We start from the raw sequence: 15,247 nt of genomic DNA, 5'->3' as shown, positions 1-15,247 counted from the left end.
GGGTACAGGCGGTTAAAAAGAACGTGTTGCCACGATTTCTGTTTATTTTTCAATGCCTGCCGATTTTCCTGCCAAAGGCTTTTTTCAGAGAGATTGAGGGAAGGATTACGTCTTTCATATGGGATGGGAAGGTGGCCAGAGTTAGAAAGGTGCTACTACAGAGGGCAAGACAGGCAGGGGGTTTGGGTCTTCCGAACCTGATGTATTACTACTGGGCGGCGAATGTGGAGAAGGTGCGGAGCTGGGTAAGAGGGGTTGATTCCCAGTGGGTCAGAATGGAGGAAAGTTTGTGCAGGGGGTCGGGATTGAAAGCACTAACAGTGCTGCTCCCGATAGCCCCGGGGAAGTACTTAGGGAGTCCGGGAATAATAGCTTTATTGAAAATTTGGAGGCGGTTTCGCCAACACTTCGGGTTGGGGGCAGGGTCAAGGGAAATGCCCGATTCGGGGGAACCACAGATTTGAGCCAGGGAGGTGGGACGGAAATTTTCAGAAATGGGAGGAGAAGGGGATTAAGACACTGAAAGATTTGTTTCTCGGGTCGGTTTGCAGGATTGAAGGAGCTGGAAGCGAAGTATGGGCTGGAGCAGGGGGAAATGTTTAGATACATGCAGGTTTGAGATTTTGCCAGAAAGGAGATACAGAACTTCCCGGAGGAGCTGGCCTCCACATTGCTGGAGGAGGTGCTGACGATAGGGGGACTGGAGAAGGGGGTAGTGTCAGCGGTTTACAGAGCTATTTTGGAAGAGAAGAAGGCACCACTGGAAGGAATCAAACCAAAGTGGGAGGAAGAGTTGGGAGAGGATATGGAGGAGGGTTCTGGTGTGAGGTGCTCCGGAGAGTGAATGCCTCCACCTCGTGCGCGAGGTTAGGGCTGATACAGCTGAAGGTGGTATACAGAGCACACCTCAGGAGGATGAGGATGAGCCGATTCTTTGAATGAGTAGAAGATGTGTGTGAACGTTGCGGGGGGGGGGGGGGGGTCGCTAATCACGTTCATATGTTTTGGTCCTGTCCAAAGCTAGAGGATTACTGGAAGGAGGTTTTTAGGGTAATTTCTAAAGTGGTGCATGGGAAACTGGACCCGGACCCCCGGGAGACCATATTCGGGGTGTCGGACCAGCCAGGGTTGGAAACGGGTGCGGAGGATAGATGTTATAGTCTTCGCCTCGATGATCGCCCGAAGGCGGATCCTAGTGGGTTGGAGAGAAACCTCTCCACCCTGTGCCCTGGCGTGGCGGGGGGGACCTGTTGGAATTCTGGACTCTTCAGAAGGTTAAGTTTGAACTGAGGGGTAGGATAGAGGGGTTCTACAATTCATGGGCATTATTCATTATGCACTTTCAAGAACTGGATAACATCAAACATTAGTTCGGCAGGGTGGGTTGGGGGGGGGAGGGCGGTGTGTTTTAATGGTGGACATGGGTGATTCCTGATTCCTTTATGTAATTTGTTTATGTGAACATGCGGGCGAATGTTTGGGGTTTGGTGGGAGGATGGGATCGTTGTTATTGATATGGGGATTGACCTATTTGTTACTGATTATTGTTTATTGTTGGTGGGTGTAAATTGGAGAAAATGTGAATAAGGAGGAAAATAAAAGAATATATTTTTTTTAATGATCTGGAAGAAGGAACTTAGGGCATTGTTGCTAAGTTTGCAGTTGATACAAAGATGTGTAGAGGGACAGGTAGTGTTGAGGAAACAGGGAGGCTGCAGAAAGACCTAAACGAGCTAGGAGAGTGGGCAAAGAAGTGGCAGATGCAATACTGTCATTTGAGAGTACCTTTAAGAAATGGGTGTTTATTACTACAGTGATGTCAGAGAGTGGGTGGAGCTGGGCTGTCTGCCAGCTTTTTACTTTTGTTTTAGGCTGTTTGCTGCAGGGTGTGTTTTAGTTTCGTTTTCAGAGTTTGATAGCTACAGTCACAGCCAGAAGGTGTATTTGAGTCTCCCTCTGTAATCTAAAGAATGTAAATCGATCCTTTGGTGATTCAAAACGAATAGCTGCCCGCAGCAGTGACTTTAACCTGATGTGCTTCTGTTTAAATGTTTTTTTTTAAAATCTTCTGGATGTTAAAAGGACAGTTTATGGGTTACTTAGTGTTGTATTCTTTGGGGGTTGTATTTGAATTAATGGTTGCTAAGACGTTCACTGTTTGTTTCAAAAAGGTTAACTTGAATTCATAGAATAAACATTGTTTTGCTTAAAAAAATACTTTTCCATTTCTGCTGTACCACACCTGGGCTGTGTGCTCCTCATACCACAATCTATTAAAAGTTGTGGGTCAGCTGAGCTCCATGATACACTTTGGGGTTCTCTAAACCCTGGCCCATAACAATACATTGTGGAAAAGTGTGAGGTAATGCACTTAGGTAGGAAGAATAGAGACATAGACTATTTTCTAAATGGGAAAAGGCTTCAGAAATCAGAAGCACAAAGGGACTTGGGAGTCCTAATTCAGGATTCCCTTATGGTTAACATGCAGGTTCAGTTGGCAGCTAGGAAGGCAAATACTGTGTTAGCGTTCATGTCGAGAGGGCTAGAATACAAGATCAGGGATGTGCTGTTGAGGCTGTATAAGGCTCTGGTCCTGGTCAGACCCCATTTATAATGTTGTGAGCAGTTTTGGGCCCCATATTTGAGGAAGGATGTGTTGGCCTTGGAGAGGGTCCAGAGGATGTTCACAAGAATGATCCTGGAATGAAGGGCTTGTCATATGAGGAGCGGTTGAGGACTCTGGGTCTGTACTCAATGGAGTTTAGAAGGATGAGGGGCAATCTCATTGAAACTTACAGAATACTGACAGGCCGAGATAGAGTGAACATGGAGAGGATGTTTCCACTCGTAGGAGAAACTAGAACCCAGGGCACTGCCTTAGACAAAAGGGATGATCCTTTAAAACAGGGATGAGGAGGAATTTCTTCAGCCAGAGGATGCTGAATCTGTGGAACTCATTGCCGCAGAAGGCTGTGGAATCCAAGTCACTGAGTATCTTTAAGACCGAGATAGATAGCTTCTTGATTAATAAGGGGATCGGGGGTTACGGGGAGGAGGCAGGAGAATGAGGATGAGAAACATATCAGGCATGATTGCACGGCAGAGCAGACTCGATGGGCCAAAAAGCCTAATTCTGCTCATATGTCTCATGGTCTTATGGACCCAATTACTGACACAGTATAAGGGAAATGCAGAATACAGTACATTTCAGATTATTGTTTACTGTAGAAACCAGAAATTTGCAGACGATACGAAGATTGGTGGAGTTGTGGATAGTGAGGAGGGACATAGATAGGATGCAGAGCTGGGCTGAGAAGTGGCAGATGGAGTTTAACCCTGAAAAGTGTGAGGTTGTCCATTTTGGAAAGACAAATATGAATGCGGAATACAGGGTTAACGGTAGAGTGCTTGGCAATTTGGAGGAGCAGAGCGATCTTGGGGTCTATGTTCATACATCTTTGAAAGTTGCCACTCAAGTGGATAGACCTGTGAAGAAGGCCTATGGTGTGCTAGCGTTCATTAACAGAGAGATTGAATTTAAGAGCCCTGAGGTGATGATGCAGCTGTACAAAACTTTGGTAAGACCACATTTGGAGTACTGTGTACAGTTCTGGTCGCCTCATTTTAGGAAGGATGTGGAAGCTTTGGAAAAGGTGCAAAGGAGATTTACCAGGATGTTGCCTGGAATGGAGAGCAGGTCTTACGAGGAAAGGTTGAGAGTGCTAGGCCTTTTCTCATTAGAACGGAGAAGGATGAGGAGCGACTTGATAGAGGTTTATAAGATGATCGGGGGAATAGAGTAGACAGTCAGAGACTTTTTCCCTGGGTGGAATAAACCATTACAAGGGGACATAAATTTAAGGTGAATGGTGGAAGATAAAGGGGGGATGTCAGAGGTAGGTTCTTTACCCAGAGAGTAGTGGGGGCATGGAATGCACTGCCTGTGGAAGTAGTTGAGTCGGAAACATTAGGGACCTTCAAGCAGCTATTGGATAGGTACATGGATTACGGTAAAATGATATAGTGTAGATTTATTTGTTCTTAAGGGCAGTACGGTAGCATTGTGGATAGCACAATTGCTTCACAGCTCCAGGGTCCCAGGTTCGATTCCGGCTTGGGTCACTGTCTGTGCGGAGTCTGCACATCCTCCCCGTGTCTACGTGGGTTTCTTCCGGGTGCTCCGGTTTACTCCCACAGTCCAAAGATGTGCAGGTTAGGTGGATTGGCCATGATAAATTGCCCTTAGTGTCCAAAATTGCCTTTAGTGTTGGGTGGAGGTGTTGACTTTGGGTAGGATGCTCTTTCCAAGAGCCGGTGCAGACTCAATGGGCCGAATGGCCTCCTTCTGCACTGTAAATTCAATGATAATCTATGATTAATCTAGAACAAAGGTTCGGCACAACATCGTGGGCCGAAGGGCCTGTTCTGTGCTGTATTTTTCTATGTTCTAATACTTTAGCGATGCATGTTTTTCTTGTGATTCTTGGATGCTCACAATTGTCGCTACCTGAGTCAAAGCTTACACTGACTAAAGAAAATTAATGTTCCAATAAAATGAGTCATCATCACAAGATGTAACTGCTGAAGTTCTGAAAATATGGACCCACTCAGGTGAAACTATGAGGGAGCAAAGAAGCTATAATGTATTGGACTTTACCTGTCTGCCCATCTGGTTCTTGATGCGCAGCTTACCTCTTCAGACTTACTGATATCACAGTCACAACATTCCAGAAGTAACTCATGGTGTGATGATTTTAAGAGCTTTTCCTGAAGTACTTTCCATCACTCCTGTATTATAACCTGATGGTCATGCACACTTTAACAACTTAATGCACTACAGTAGCCTAAGTGCTCAACAGAATAGCATGCCAGCATTTAAATAACCAATTCAGTTGTCGTAGAGCTACTACCCTTCTAAAAATCAGCTAAGTATGATTTGGCTGAATTAACATGTTGCAACAGCCAAGCAGACGAATACTTCAAAAGTACCTCCATGGCTATTTAGCACTTTGGCTTATCCGAATGTCCTGAAAGGTACTATATGAATACAAGTCTTTCCATTTTTTTGCCTCTCTAAATTCCTATCTTGAGATCGACCTTAAACATTTCTGTAGTGCATTAGGATAACCAGTGTCCCAAAGTCTTTAAGATGATAAAATGGCTGGACACTGAGTGGCAGTGGCAGAAGAGTTGGGGTAGTAATGAGAAACAGTCAGTGGAACTCTGGAGTTCTGAAAAAGTCAAATTGGACTCAATTTTAACTCTGTTTCTCTCTCCACTAATGCGGCCAGGCCTGCTGAGCTTTCCCAGCATTTTTCGTTTTTAATACCAAGGATAGCTCTATTGCTGCTCTTAAAAATAATGCCATGGGATCTTTTGCATTCACCTGAGAGAGTAGACTGGGCCTTGGTTTACGTGCAAGGCTTTGCCACTAAAGATGGAGGGAAGGGGTGTTGAAGAAAGAGAGAGAAGAGTGCAGAATGCATGTTGTCTGAAGGAGATGGCTGGGGTAGGGAAGGCAAAACTTGCCAATGAAGGCAAGGATTTTGTAATTCATACAATAGGACATTGTTGTGTGACAAAGGTAATAAAGGAACTATACTGAAGTCCTAGATAGGATGCAGATGAAGGAGCTGTGGATAAGATGAATTTTATGTGGGTGGAAGGCAAACTTTTATTTATTTGAGTCTGAGCATGACAATAGATTATGAATGAGGTAGAAGTGGAGTTAGATGATACTACTTGACAGTCAGGGAAAGGGATATAATCTGGGACTGTCAAAATCTTCCATGCTGCAATTCCAATAACCAGCCTGTTGCACCTGACTTTGCTTCTGTTGAGATGGATTCGTTGACAAAAATTTGCAGCTAGCATCTGCCTTGCCCATGCCAGTATTTAAATAATCTTCAATTGACCCAGAGATCTTACTGCACCCATCAGTCATCTTAGAAATGCACAAAATTTCCTTGGGCTGAATTAACTAATTGCAACAGAGAAGCAGATGACTGGTTGGCTAGGAGAATGTGCCTTTGCAAAGGCTGTGATTTCAGATTGGGGTATCATTACACCTCAATTTGTTCATTGTTAGAAGTGGTTGCTTCACAACGAGTGTTTGTTTCTCTACCTAGTTGGCAATGAAAATAGTAATTCAAAAAAATTGAACTGGTTCATAGATCAACAAATAATTGAACAACAAAATGTACATAAACATCAATGAATAAATGTCATTGTGGCATTCTCCATCTTTCTGTTCCGTTTGCCAGAAGGCTGGATCTAATTGAAGTCTTGAACATTAGAGATTTGAGGCATTTATCAAGGAAGAGTATTTGAGGTGGTCTCCTGAATACCTTCTATTAGGTGGGCTGCACATAGGGAAAAGTGCTTCAACATCCCTTTTTCAGTGAATGGGGCCATCCACACCCAACAGTTGTAAGTACTCCTGCCGGCTGTCAGTTTAGACGCAGCACTCTGCTCCCCATGGCTATCTGCAGTGGGACCTTAACCTAACTGTTCTGACTCCGAAGTGGGAATGCTACCATTGAGCCAGCCATCACTCATTCAGGTGTTAATATTTCCCTGCTTACCCAGTATTTAGGGACCATACTCTAATCGTCTGGGCTGTCTGTAATGGAGTTTGAACTCTTCACCTGAATCAGACATGAATGTGACCACTCAACCAAAGGCTTGATTCCCTGAAAATCAATAAGATAGGAACAGAAGTTAGACCATAAGACCATAAGACATAGGAGCGGAAGTAAGGCCATTCGGCCCATCGAGTCCACTCCACCATTCAATCATGGCTGATTTCAACTCCCATTTACCTGCTCTCTCTCCATAGCCCTTAATTCCTCGAGAAATCAAGAATTTATCAACTTCTGTCTTAAAGACACTCAACATCCCGGCCTCCTCCCGCCCTCTGTGGCAATGAATTCCACAGACCCACCACTCTCTGGCTGAAGAAATTTCTCCTCATCTCTGTTCCAAAGTGACTCCCTTTTATTCTAAGGCTGTGCCCCCGGGTCCTAGTCTCCCCTGCTAATGGAAACAACTTCCCTACGTCCACCCTATCGAAGCCATTCATTATCTTGTAAGTTTCACCATTTCAACCCTGTTCCATCGTTCAATTAAATAATTATCGATCTATATCTTAACTCCATGTCGTGACTTTGATTCCATAACCTTTAATACCCTTTCTAACAAAATTCTATCAATCTCAATTGTCAATTGGCTTGGCCTCAACATCTTTTTTGGAGAGAATGTGTCAGCTTTCTATTTTTTGCATGAAGAAATGCTTCCTGACATCTCCCTTGAAATGCCAGAACTGGATGCAATACTCTGGCTGGGGAGTCTAACTAGAACTTTATATAACTATAACCTAACTTCTCACCATTTCATATTCCAGTTCTATTGAAATAAAGGCCAATATCCTTTTCGCCTTCTTAATTATTTTTGTACATGTCCATTAGCTGCTCGTGATTTCTGTGCATAGCCTTTAAATCTCTCTACTCTTTCACAGTTCCTAGTTCTTACCATCATTGTACCATTACCAAAAAACAACTTCTGCTTGATAAACCAAGAGGAGCCCAATGGCATTCATAATGAGGGTGTACATAGCGCAAGATCAGATCTGGTATTCCAAAACTCACTTGCATCTAGATTTTATTTCAAAAGGAGTCTTGTGACCAGATTAACTCTTGAATCAAATTGATAGGAATGTTTATACCTGAATGTATTCATCTGACAAGTTCAGGTTGACTGCGTTTCAATAGTCAAAAATTGTTAGCAACAGATGAGCACTTCAAATTTGGCTCTTCTAATTTTGTTTACCACGAATTGCAGTTTTCAGGTTTGCTGATTTCAGAAAGCCCATTGTGAGACTGCACAGAAAAGATTATAATTAATGTGTTAAATAGAGTAGTTTAATTTCTTGCCAGTTTCTTCTGTCACCCTTCCAATCTGACTCATAAGTTTTTAAACAAGAACGTTTTGCTAAAGGTTGGAAGATAGTGGCAAAACTTGTTTTTGGGAACAAGTACAAAAAAGTTTTTTTAAGCTTTTAAAAAATGTTTTTAAAAAGTACAGGGTGTTGTTAAAATATGTGTGCTTGAGGAGCATTATGCTGCCTGACCTTACATGAGTGTTTTACTGACTTCTCCCACGAAGAGTGCCAGATGGGAAACCAATCTTAAATTTTAAAGACTGTCTCTGTTACTCAGAAGAACATAATATTATCATTGCAAAAAATATTCATTGTTGTAGAGCTAAACACGTAATATCTTATTGATAATAAAAATACCAAAATATTGGTGATAACCAGAAATCCGAATCTCTTACTCTGTTTTGAAAACAAATGTCTTGCGTCACTCCTGCTAGCAGAATTTTCATTTTGAACTAAGGGCAGGCTGAGCACCTCAACCAAAGCCATTCGTAAGGTTTTGTTTCCTGGGCCTCGTTGCACCTCCAAGACCATTTCATGGGCAGAAATGAAATTGAATTTCAGATTTTTCAAATAGTTATATGTGCATCTTTTTTTCAAAAAGATTTTTATTCTCCTTTTTCACATATTTTCTCCCAAATTTACACCCAACAATAAACAATAATCAGTAATGAATGCAATGTCAATCCCCATATCAATAACAACAATCCCATCCTCCCACCAAACCCCCAAACATTAGCCCGCATGTTAACATAAACAAATAATAAAAAGGAATCCGGCATCACCTATAGTCACCATTAACACATACAGTTATATGTGCATCTTTGATTGTTTTTGTGTTCCTACATGTGCTCTGAAATTCACTCTAACATAATGGTAGCTTCTATTTGAGGCATATATATTGCTAAATCTAAAGATGTACAGAACGTGACTTGGTTCACTGAACAGCCTCATCTGCCAGATTGTTGTGTGTCTGATCAATTTCAGGACTGAAACACATCTAGGCTGATGTCCTTGGTCGACTTTTCACACATGAGCTAATCTCCCAGAGCCACCTCTATGGACAGCTGAGTTGCTATTCAGCCCCTTCAATAGTGAAGTTCTTGCCCCTAACCCCAGTTAATAAAACTGGATTGCTGCACACAAACAGAGGCACGTGAGGTCTGGCAATTAGATCCACTTAAAAGTGTAACACGGCTTCAGTAAAGCTGAACTAGCTGTTTCTAATATCCCTAGGGTAGTAATTTTGGCAGAGCTCAGATTTTGAGGGCTCCAGATGTCAATGCAGCATTCCAAGAAACTATTCCTAATGTTGTAGGGAAAATGGAGAATCCAAGGTACACATGGGACAGCAGGGCAGGGAATGCCTGGAAAGGGTTAACCTGACAATCTCTAAAACCCAAAATGCGGACAAACGCAAATTAGCATACTACATGCAGGCATATCTCAGGTAACACATTTCCAAGCCTACAAATCGAAAACGTTCAGCCTGGCTCCAGCATGTCTGGAAGGGGCATTGTGTACCCATCCGTATACAGGTATCAGGGAAATAGGGCACTCCCCATCTCATTACTGGCTGATTGTCTAAAGGACGTTCCTTTGTATTGCAAAGCAGATGGACAAGATGTGTCCACCGAACGATTAGAAATGGAGTATGTCAGACAATGTATCCATGTCATCTAATCAGGGAAATGACTGTAACCTAATCAAACTGCCAGTATTGATAATTGGTTGTATTGTAGTACTTTGAATCACTTTGTATTTGTTTGAACCAGTCTGTACGATCCAAACAGTATAAGATGTGTAAAATAGCTTTGTGAGGGCAGCTGCAGTTAAAGCGGCCGAGTTCAGCTCTCCCGCATGTATGTGGCATTAAAAGACGTTTTGCTAAAGTTTCATACGGTCTGAAGAACGCGACTCATTCAACTCCGTTGACACCAGCATCATTATCTCCCATTATATCAACATTTTAGGATGTTTTTACTCATTTTATTCTAACTGGAATATAATTCTCTCTATCTCCCATATTCAACGTTGTATTTATTCCCAGTATCATCTCTAATTCTATAAATACATTTTTCTAATTTTGCCCCTTGCTCCTTTGAATGTCATTGAACAGATTTAATTGTAAAATGTGTGTGCAGACAGCAATAATGAAAATGTCTAAATTAGAAGCGAGATATCCTAAAACCATTTGTCGGTATGTACCTGCACTGTGTACTTTTTGTGATGTTGGCTCCTTTTGAATTTATCACAGTGACCGGGAACTTTATCGGATGGGATTAAAGGGTACATGTTATGACAATGAAGATAATGGAGGTATGGTATTAAATAATTGGTTCAGTGTTGAAAGTTGCTTCTAGTATATATCTAATGTGCTTTGTTTTTACACTTTTTACCTATATGCCCTTTCCAAGTAATGCTTAGGATTTTCGAAACACCATTCAATTCCATATTAAGTTTGAAAGTAAAGTATTCCAATCGCAAACTTAACCAAAACCAATTACACAGGTATGAGGCGCGAACTGCCTACGGTTAATTTGGTAAATAGACTAAAAGGTATGGAGGTAAATGGAACAGTGGGAAACATTTAAAGAAACAATTGAAAATGTTCAACAAAATATATTCCAATATAATTCAAAAGCTCAGCCAGAAAGCTTCATCTGTGGTCATTCAGGAAGTTAAGAAGAACCATTAGCTTAAAAGAAGTGACTTAAAACTAGCAAGTCTGAAGCTTGGGAGTGTTTTAGAAACCAATAAAGGACCACGTAAAACTTGAGTAAACTGCCCAGGAATATATTAATAGATTATAAGAACTTTTATAAGTAAATAAAAAGGAAGAGACTAGCTAAAGTAAACAGGTGAGATTGTCATGGGGATTGCAGAAATGTTGAAGGCATTGAACGAATATTTTGTGTCTGTCGTCCCAGAAGAAGACTCAGGCTATGATTTTCCCATTTGAAGACTAACTGCTCTCGCCAGTGGGGAATCGGGATTGTTTCCTGCTGGTTCCAGGAGCGACACTGACGTGCTGGCTTAAAGACTACAGATGAGATGACCAGCTAACCAAGCCCCCCCCCCCCCCCCCCCCCCAACCCCCACGCCATTCCCCACCTCTCCTGGAGGCAAGTGTAGGGAGGATACTCAGCTCCTTGCCCCTCCCTTGGAACGCAAACCGGCAGATCCCCTGTGTGTCAGGACTTGCACCAATGCACACCAGCGGGACTCCCGGCATTTGGGGGCGGTGGGGGGGGGGGCTGCAGCATCTGAGGAGGCAGGTGAGTCGGGCATCCTGCCTAATAATTATATTCAAATTAGGTTTAATGAGGTACTTGTATGTTCCCGCCGGGTCTGGGTGTGAACCTCTGCAAGACAGGAATTCTGAAGGATGCACTTGGAAATCATAATTAGAACTGGCTAACTAAAGGGAAATCCTGTTTGACAAATTTGTCAGTTTTGAGGATGTAACTAGTAGACTAGTAGCATACCTGGATTTTCACACGCGTGCCAGACAAAAGTGTCTTAGGTAAGATAAGGGCTCATAGGATTGGTCAATGGGCATAATCTGGGCTTCTTTAAATTAGTTGAATGGTGGAGCGGGCTCGGTGAGCTGTTGAATGGTGGAGCGGGCTCGGTGAGCTGTTGAATGGTGGGGCGGGCTCGATGAGCTGTTGAATGGTGGCGTGGGATCGGTGAGCTGTTGAATGGTGGGGCGGGATTGGTGAGCTGTTGAATGGTGGAGCGGGATTGGTGAGCTGTTGAATGGTGGGGCGGGCTCGATGAGCTGTTGAATGGTGGAGCGGGATCGATGAGCTGTTGAATAGTGGAGCGAGCTCGATGAGCTGTTGAATGGTGGAGCGGGATCGATGAGCTGTTGAATAGTGGAGCGGGCTCGATGAGCTGTTGAATGGTGGAGCGGGCTCGGTGAGCTGTTGAATGGTGGAGCGGGATCGATGAGCTGTTGAATGGTGGAATGGGATCGGTGAGCTGTTGAATAGTGGAGCGAGCTCGATGAGCTGTTGAATGGTGGAGCGGGATCGATGAGCTGTTGAATAGTGGAGCGGGCTCGATGAGCTGTTGAATGGTGGAGCGGGCTCGGTGAGCTGTTGAATGGTGGAGCGGGATCGATGAGCTGTTGAATGGTGGAATGGGATCGGTGAGCTGTTGAATGGTGGAGCGGGATCGGTGAGCTGTTGAATGGTGGAGCGGGATCGGTGAGCTGTTGAATGGTGGAGCGGGCTCGATGAGCTGTTGAATGGTGGAGCGGGCTCGGTGAGCTGTTGAATGGTGGCGTGGGATCGGTGAGCTGTTGAATGGTGGAATGGGATCGGTGAGCTGTTGAATGGTGGAGCGGGATCGGTGAGCTGTTGAATGGTGGAATGGGATCGGTGAGCTGTTGAATGGTGGAGCGGGATCGGTGAGCTGTTGAATGGTGGAATGGGATCGGTGAGCTGTTGAATGGTGGAGCGGGATAGCTATAAATTTAACTCTCCACCTGAATAGTTAAATTAAAAGTGCAAGATTTTAAGTGCTTTTAATTTCTTGGTTTGTTGTGTAAACATTTGATTTGTTTTGTTGCCTACCTGCTTGCAGACATCACTGCTGTTTCTCAAAAGATATCACCTTAATTTGATGCCAGTTTTAAACTGCCATTGGGAACAGGGAAATTCCAACCACAGAATTTGCTAGATCTGTTTGTGGGTAGCATTTATCCAGGCTAGCAGCGAGCGCCCTTGCTTTGCTGATGACTGAAAATCCAGGTGATCAGGTTTAACATCCGTTATTGTTTTCTCAACACACAACTTGCTCTGATAACCAGGCTTTTGGATCTCAACCTCTTGTAAATACAACCATGAAAATGACTGAGGAGACGTTGAAAGCAGCTAATGTTATTTTAATATAGGCTTGTTTCCCCTACTTTGTGAGAGGATGTGTAACATTGCAGCTGCTGCTTGCTACTTGTAGTAATCCAAGAGGAAGAAGAAAAGAGCGAAGAGGAATTGAATGTTGATGATGAGCCCACTGTAACTTCTGTAGAGACTCAAGAAGAAAGTGGAATGGATAGTGAGGCAGAGCTGATGGCAAATATGGGATTACCCCTCCAGTTTGGTAGCTCACCAACCTGTAGGCAACCAGTGGTAAGGACCATTTTGTTATGATTAAATCATAAGTTTGTATGAGGAAACTATTGCAGGTATTAATTTAATTTTAAATTCCCAAATAAATTTATTATACACATATCCACCCAGAATATTAGGACTGTGAGGGGGGAAAAAATCCATGGACAAATTTGAGCAATCTTCTAATATCAGACATTGTATGCAGGTAATCTGTTGTATTATCTTTCAGCCAAAATCTTTGTATTTTGTTTGTCTTCAAACCTGAGGCAAAAAAGGTTCCAACCAAAACTGTTTACTATTTTCTTTACACAATCATGCGAACAAAACAATAAATTAATGATGGGGTAAGGGATTTCATATATATAGCGAAGGCAAAAACAAATTCTACACAGCAGTTTGCAAAAACAAAACTCTTTAATATTTAAAATTGTAGAATTCATTTACTGCTTTAATAACTTCATACATAATGTACAACATTGAAGTTCAAAACTAAGTCACAGGTTATATTTACATTATTTGTACTTAATTGAAATGAATGAACATTTTGTCACCTTTTCTTTTGCCAGACGAGCACTGTTTCAAAGAAAAGAGTCAAAAAGAAAAAATCAAATTACAAATACGATGAACATCTGTCTGAAGTTTGTGAAGAATGCCCAGACAAGTTTTTAAATGTCCCTTCTGATGTTACTGGCTTGGGGTTGACTGAAGAGCAACCAGATTTTGAAGAAAAATGTGGTGGACTTAATCATTCATGTGAAGAAGTAACAACCTTGGAGCTAGATTTTAAAACCGAATGGGGAAAATATTGGATTCAATATGGTGAGGGTCTTCTCTGGGAAAGTTGGTTGGGCAAGCATCCTGAATGGTCAGACGGTGCACCTGCACCATGGAATTGTCCTGAGACCAAGGAGCATTGGCAACAGTTTTACGCTGAACAGTATTGGTTGTATTATGAGCAGTTTCAGTATTGGGTAGATCAAGGGTGGTCTATGGACTGCACTCAAGACACTGATATTGGGAAGGATTCATCATGTGCAAATGTACACGAAACAGGAAACCTTTTCAGTAATGCTGGTGAACATTTCAGGACTCTGTTGCCAGCAGAATCAACCAATGCATCAAATGGAGAAAGTATTGCTGAGTGTAATGAGGTTAGTTATGGAGAGGTTGTCAGTTTGATCAATAATATAAGACTCGATTCAGGAAATGAGACTAAGCAATCAATAGGTGTGGAAAACAATATCTGCGTGAGTCCTGATGAAGCTGCAATTTCTTGTGAGTGTGCTTCTGATGAGCAAGAGCCATGCGATGGAGGCAACAGCAAAAGATGTGCATCCAGCGGAAGAACCTCTACAGTTCAGTCAGGTTGGTATTGCCAACATTGTCTCAAGATACTTGAACAGATGTGAACAGTTGATTGAGAACAAGTTTTGTTTTATCGGTAGATTGACGATGGGCAAGTGAAGTTTAGTTTAGAATCTCCCATCTTCTCTTGCAGTGGTCAATACCGGTATTCTTTTTCTTTTTATTCCTGGATATCTAAGTCTAAACAGGACTTAACATGGTATTCAACTAATGGTGTTAGAATAGCTGAGCCTTCAGTTGCAATAAAGACAGGTGAGATGTTATTCATGTACCTTCACCTTTAAAGAATGTTATTTCCGGTTTGCAAGCTGAGTTCAGATTTTTGCCTTTTAACTGCAACACGCAAAATTAGTCTCAACATAAAGTTGTGGATCACATCTATTTGCCTTGGCAGCTGTTTGTTTATTTCACCTATGCTTGTGTAATTGTCCTTTAACTTGAGGCAGCCGTCTTCTACATGTAATTGTGCTAAACTTATTACTTCCATGAATAAAGTCATGAGTATTGATCAGCAATATCTCGCTATGTGTTCTGCAGTATCTACTGTACATCATGTGCTTTCTGCTATGGAACTATTTCTGCAGCAAATAAAATGGTCAGAATTTGACTTGACTATCTGGGTTCAAAGATGTGTAGGTTAGGTGGATTGGCCATGCTAAATTGCCCTTAGTGTTCAAAAAGGTTAGGTCGGGTTACTGGGATAGAGTGATGGTGTGGTCTTAAGTAGGGTGCTCTTTGCAGGGGCCGATGCAGACTCGATGGGCTGAATGGCCTCCATCTGCACTGTAAATTCTATGATTCAAATGAGTCTGGCTATGTTGGTTTG

The 15,247-nt window shown here is 42.5% G+C and overlaps 1 protein-coding gene across 1 annotated transcript in view; it reads left to right on the top strand.

Moving 5' to 3' along the window:
- The window catches only part of tgs1 (trimethylguanosine synthase 1), a 94,519-nt gene that overhangs the window by 6,832 nt on the left and 72,440 nt on the right, over window positions 1-15,247 (top strand). The window contains exons 2-4 of the mRNA XM_072467748.1: window positions 10,194-10,255; window positions 12,902-13,074; window positions 13,623-14,421. Coding sequence (XP_072323849.1) covers window positions 10,194-10,255; window positions 12,902-13,074; window positions 13,623-14,421 — 1,034 coding nt within the window. The remainder of the gene's footprint in view (window positions 1-10,193; window positions 10,256-12,901; window positions 13,075-13,622; window positions 14,422-15,247) is intronic.

This window comes from Scyliorhinus torazame, chromosome 11 (assembly GCF_047496885.1).
Source record: "Scyliorhinus torazame isolate Kashiwa2021f chromosome 11, sScyTor2.1, whole genome shotgun sequence".
Lineage (NCBI taxonomy): Eukaryota > Metazoa > Chordata > Chondrichthyes > Carcharhiniformes > Scyliorhinidae > Scyliorhinus > Scyliorhinus torazame.
This window is presented reverse-complemented; position numbering and strand designations above follow the sequence as displayed.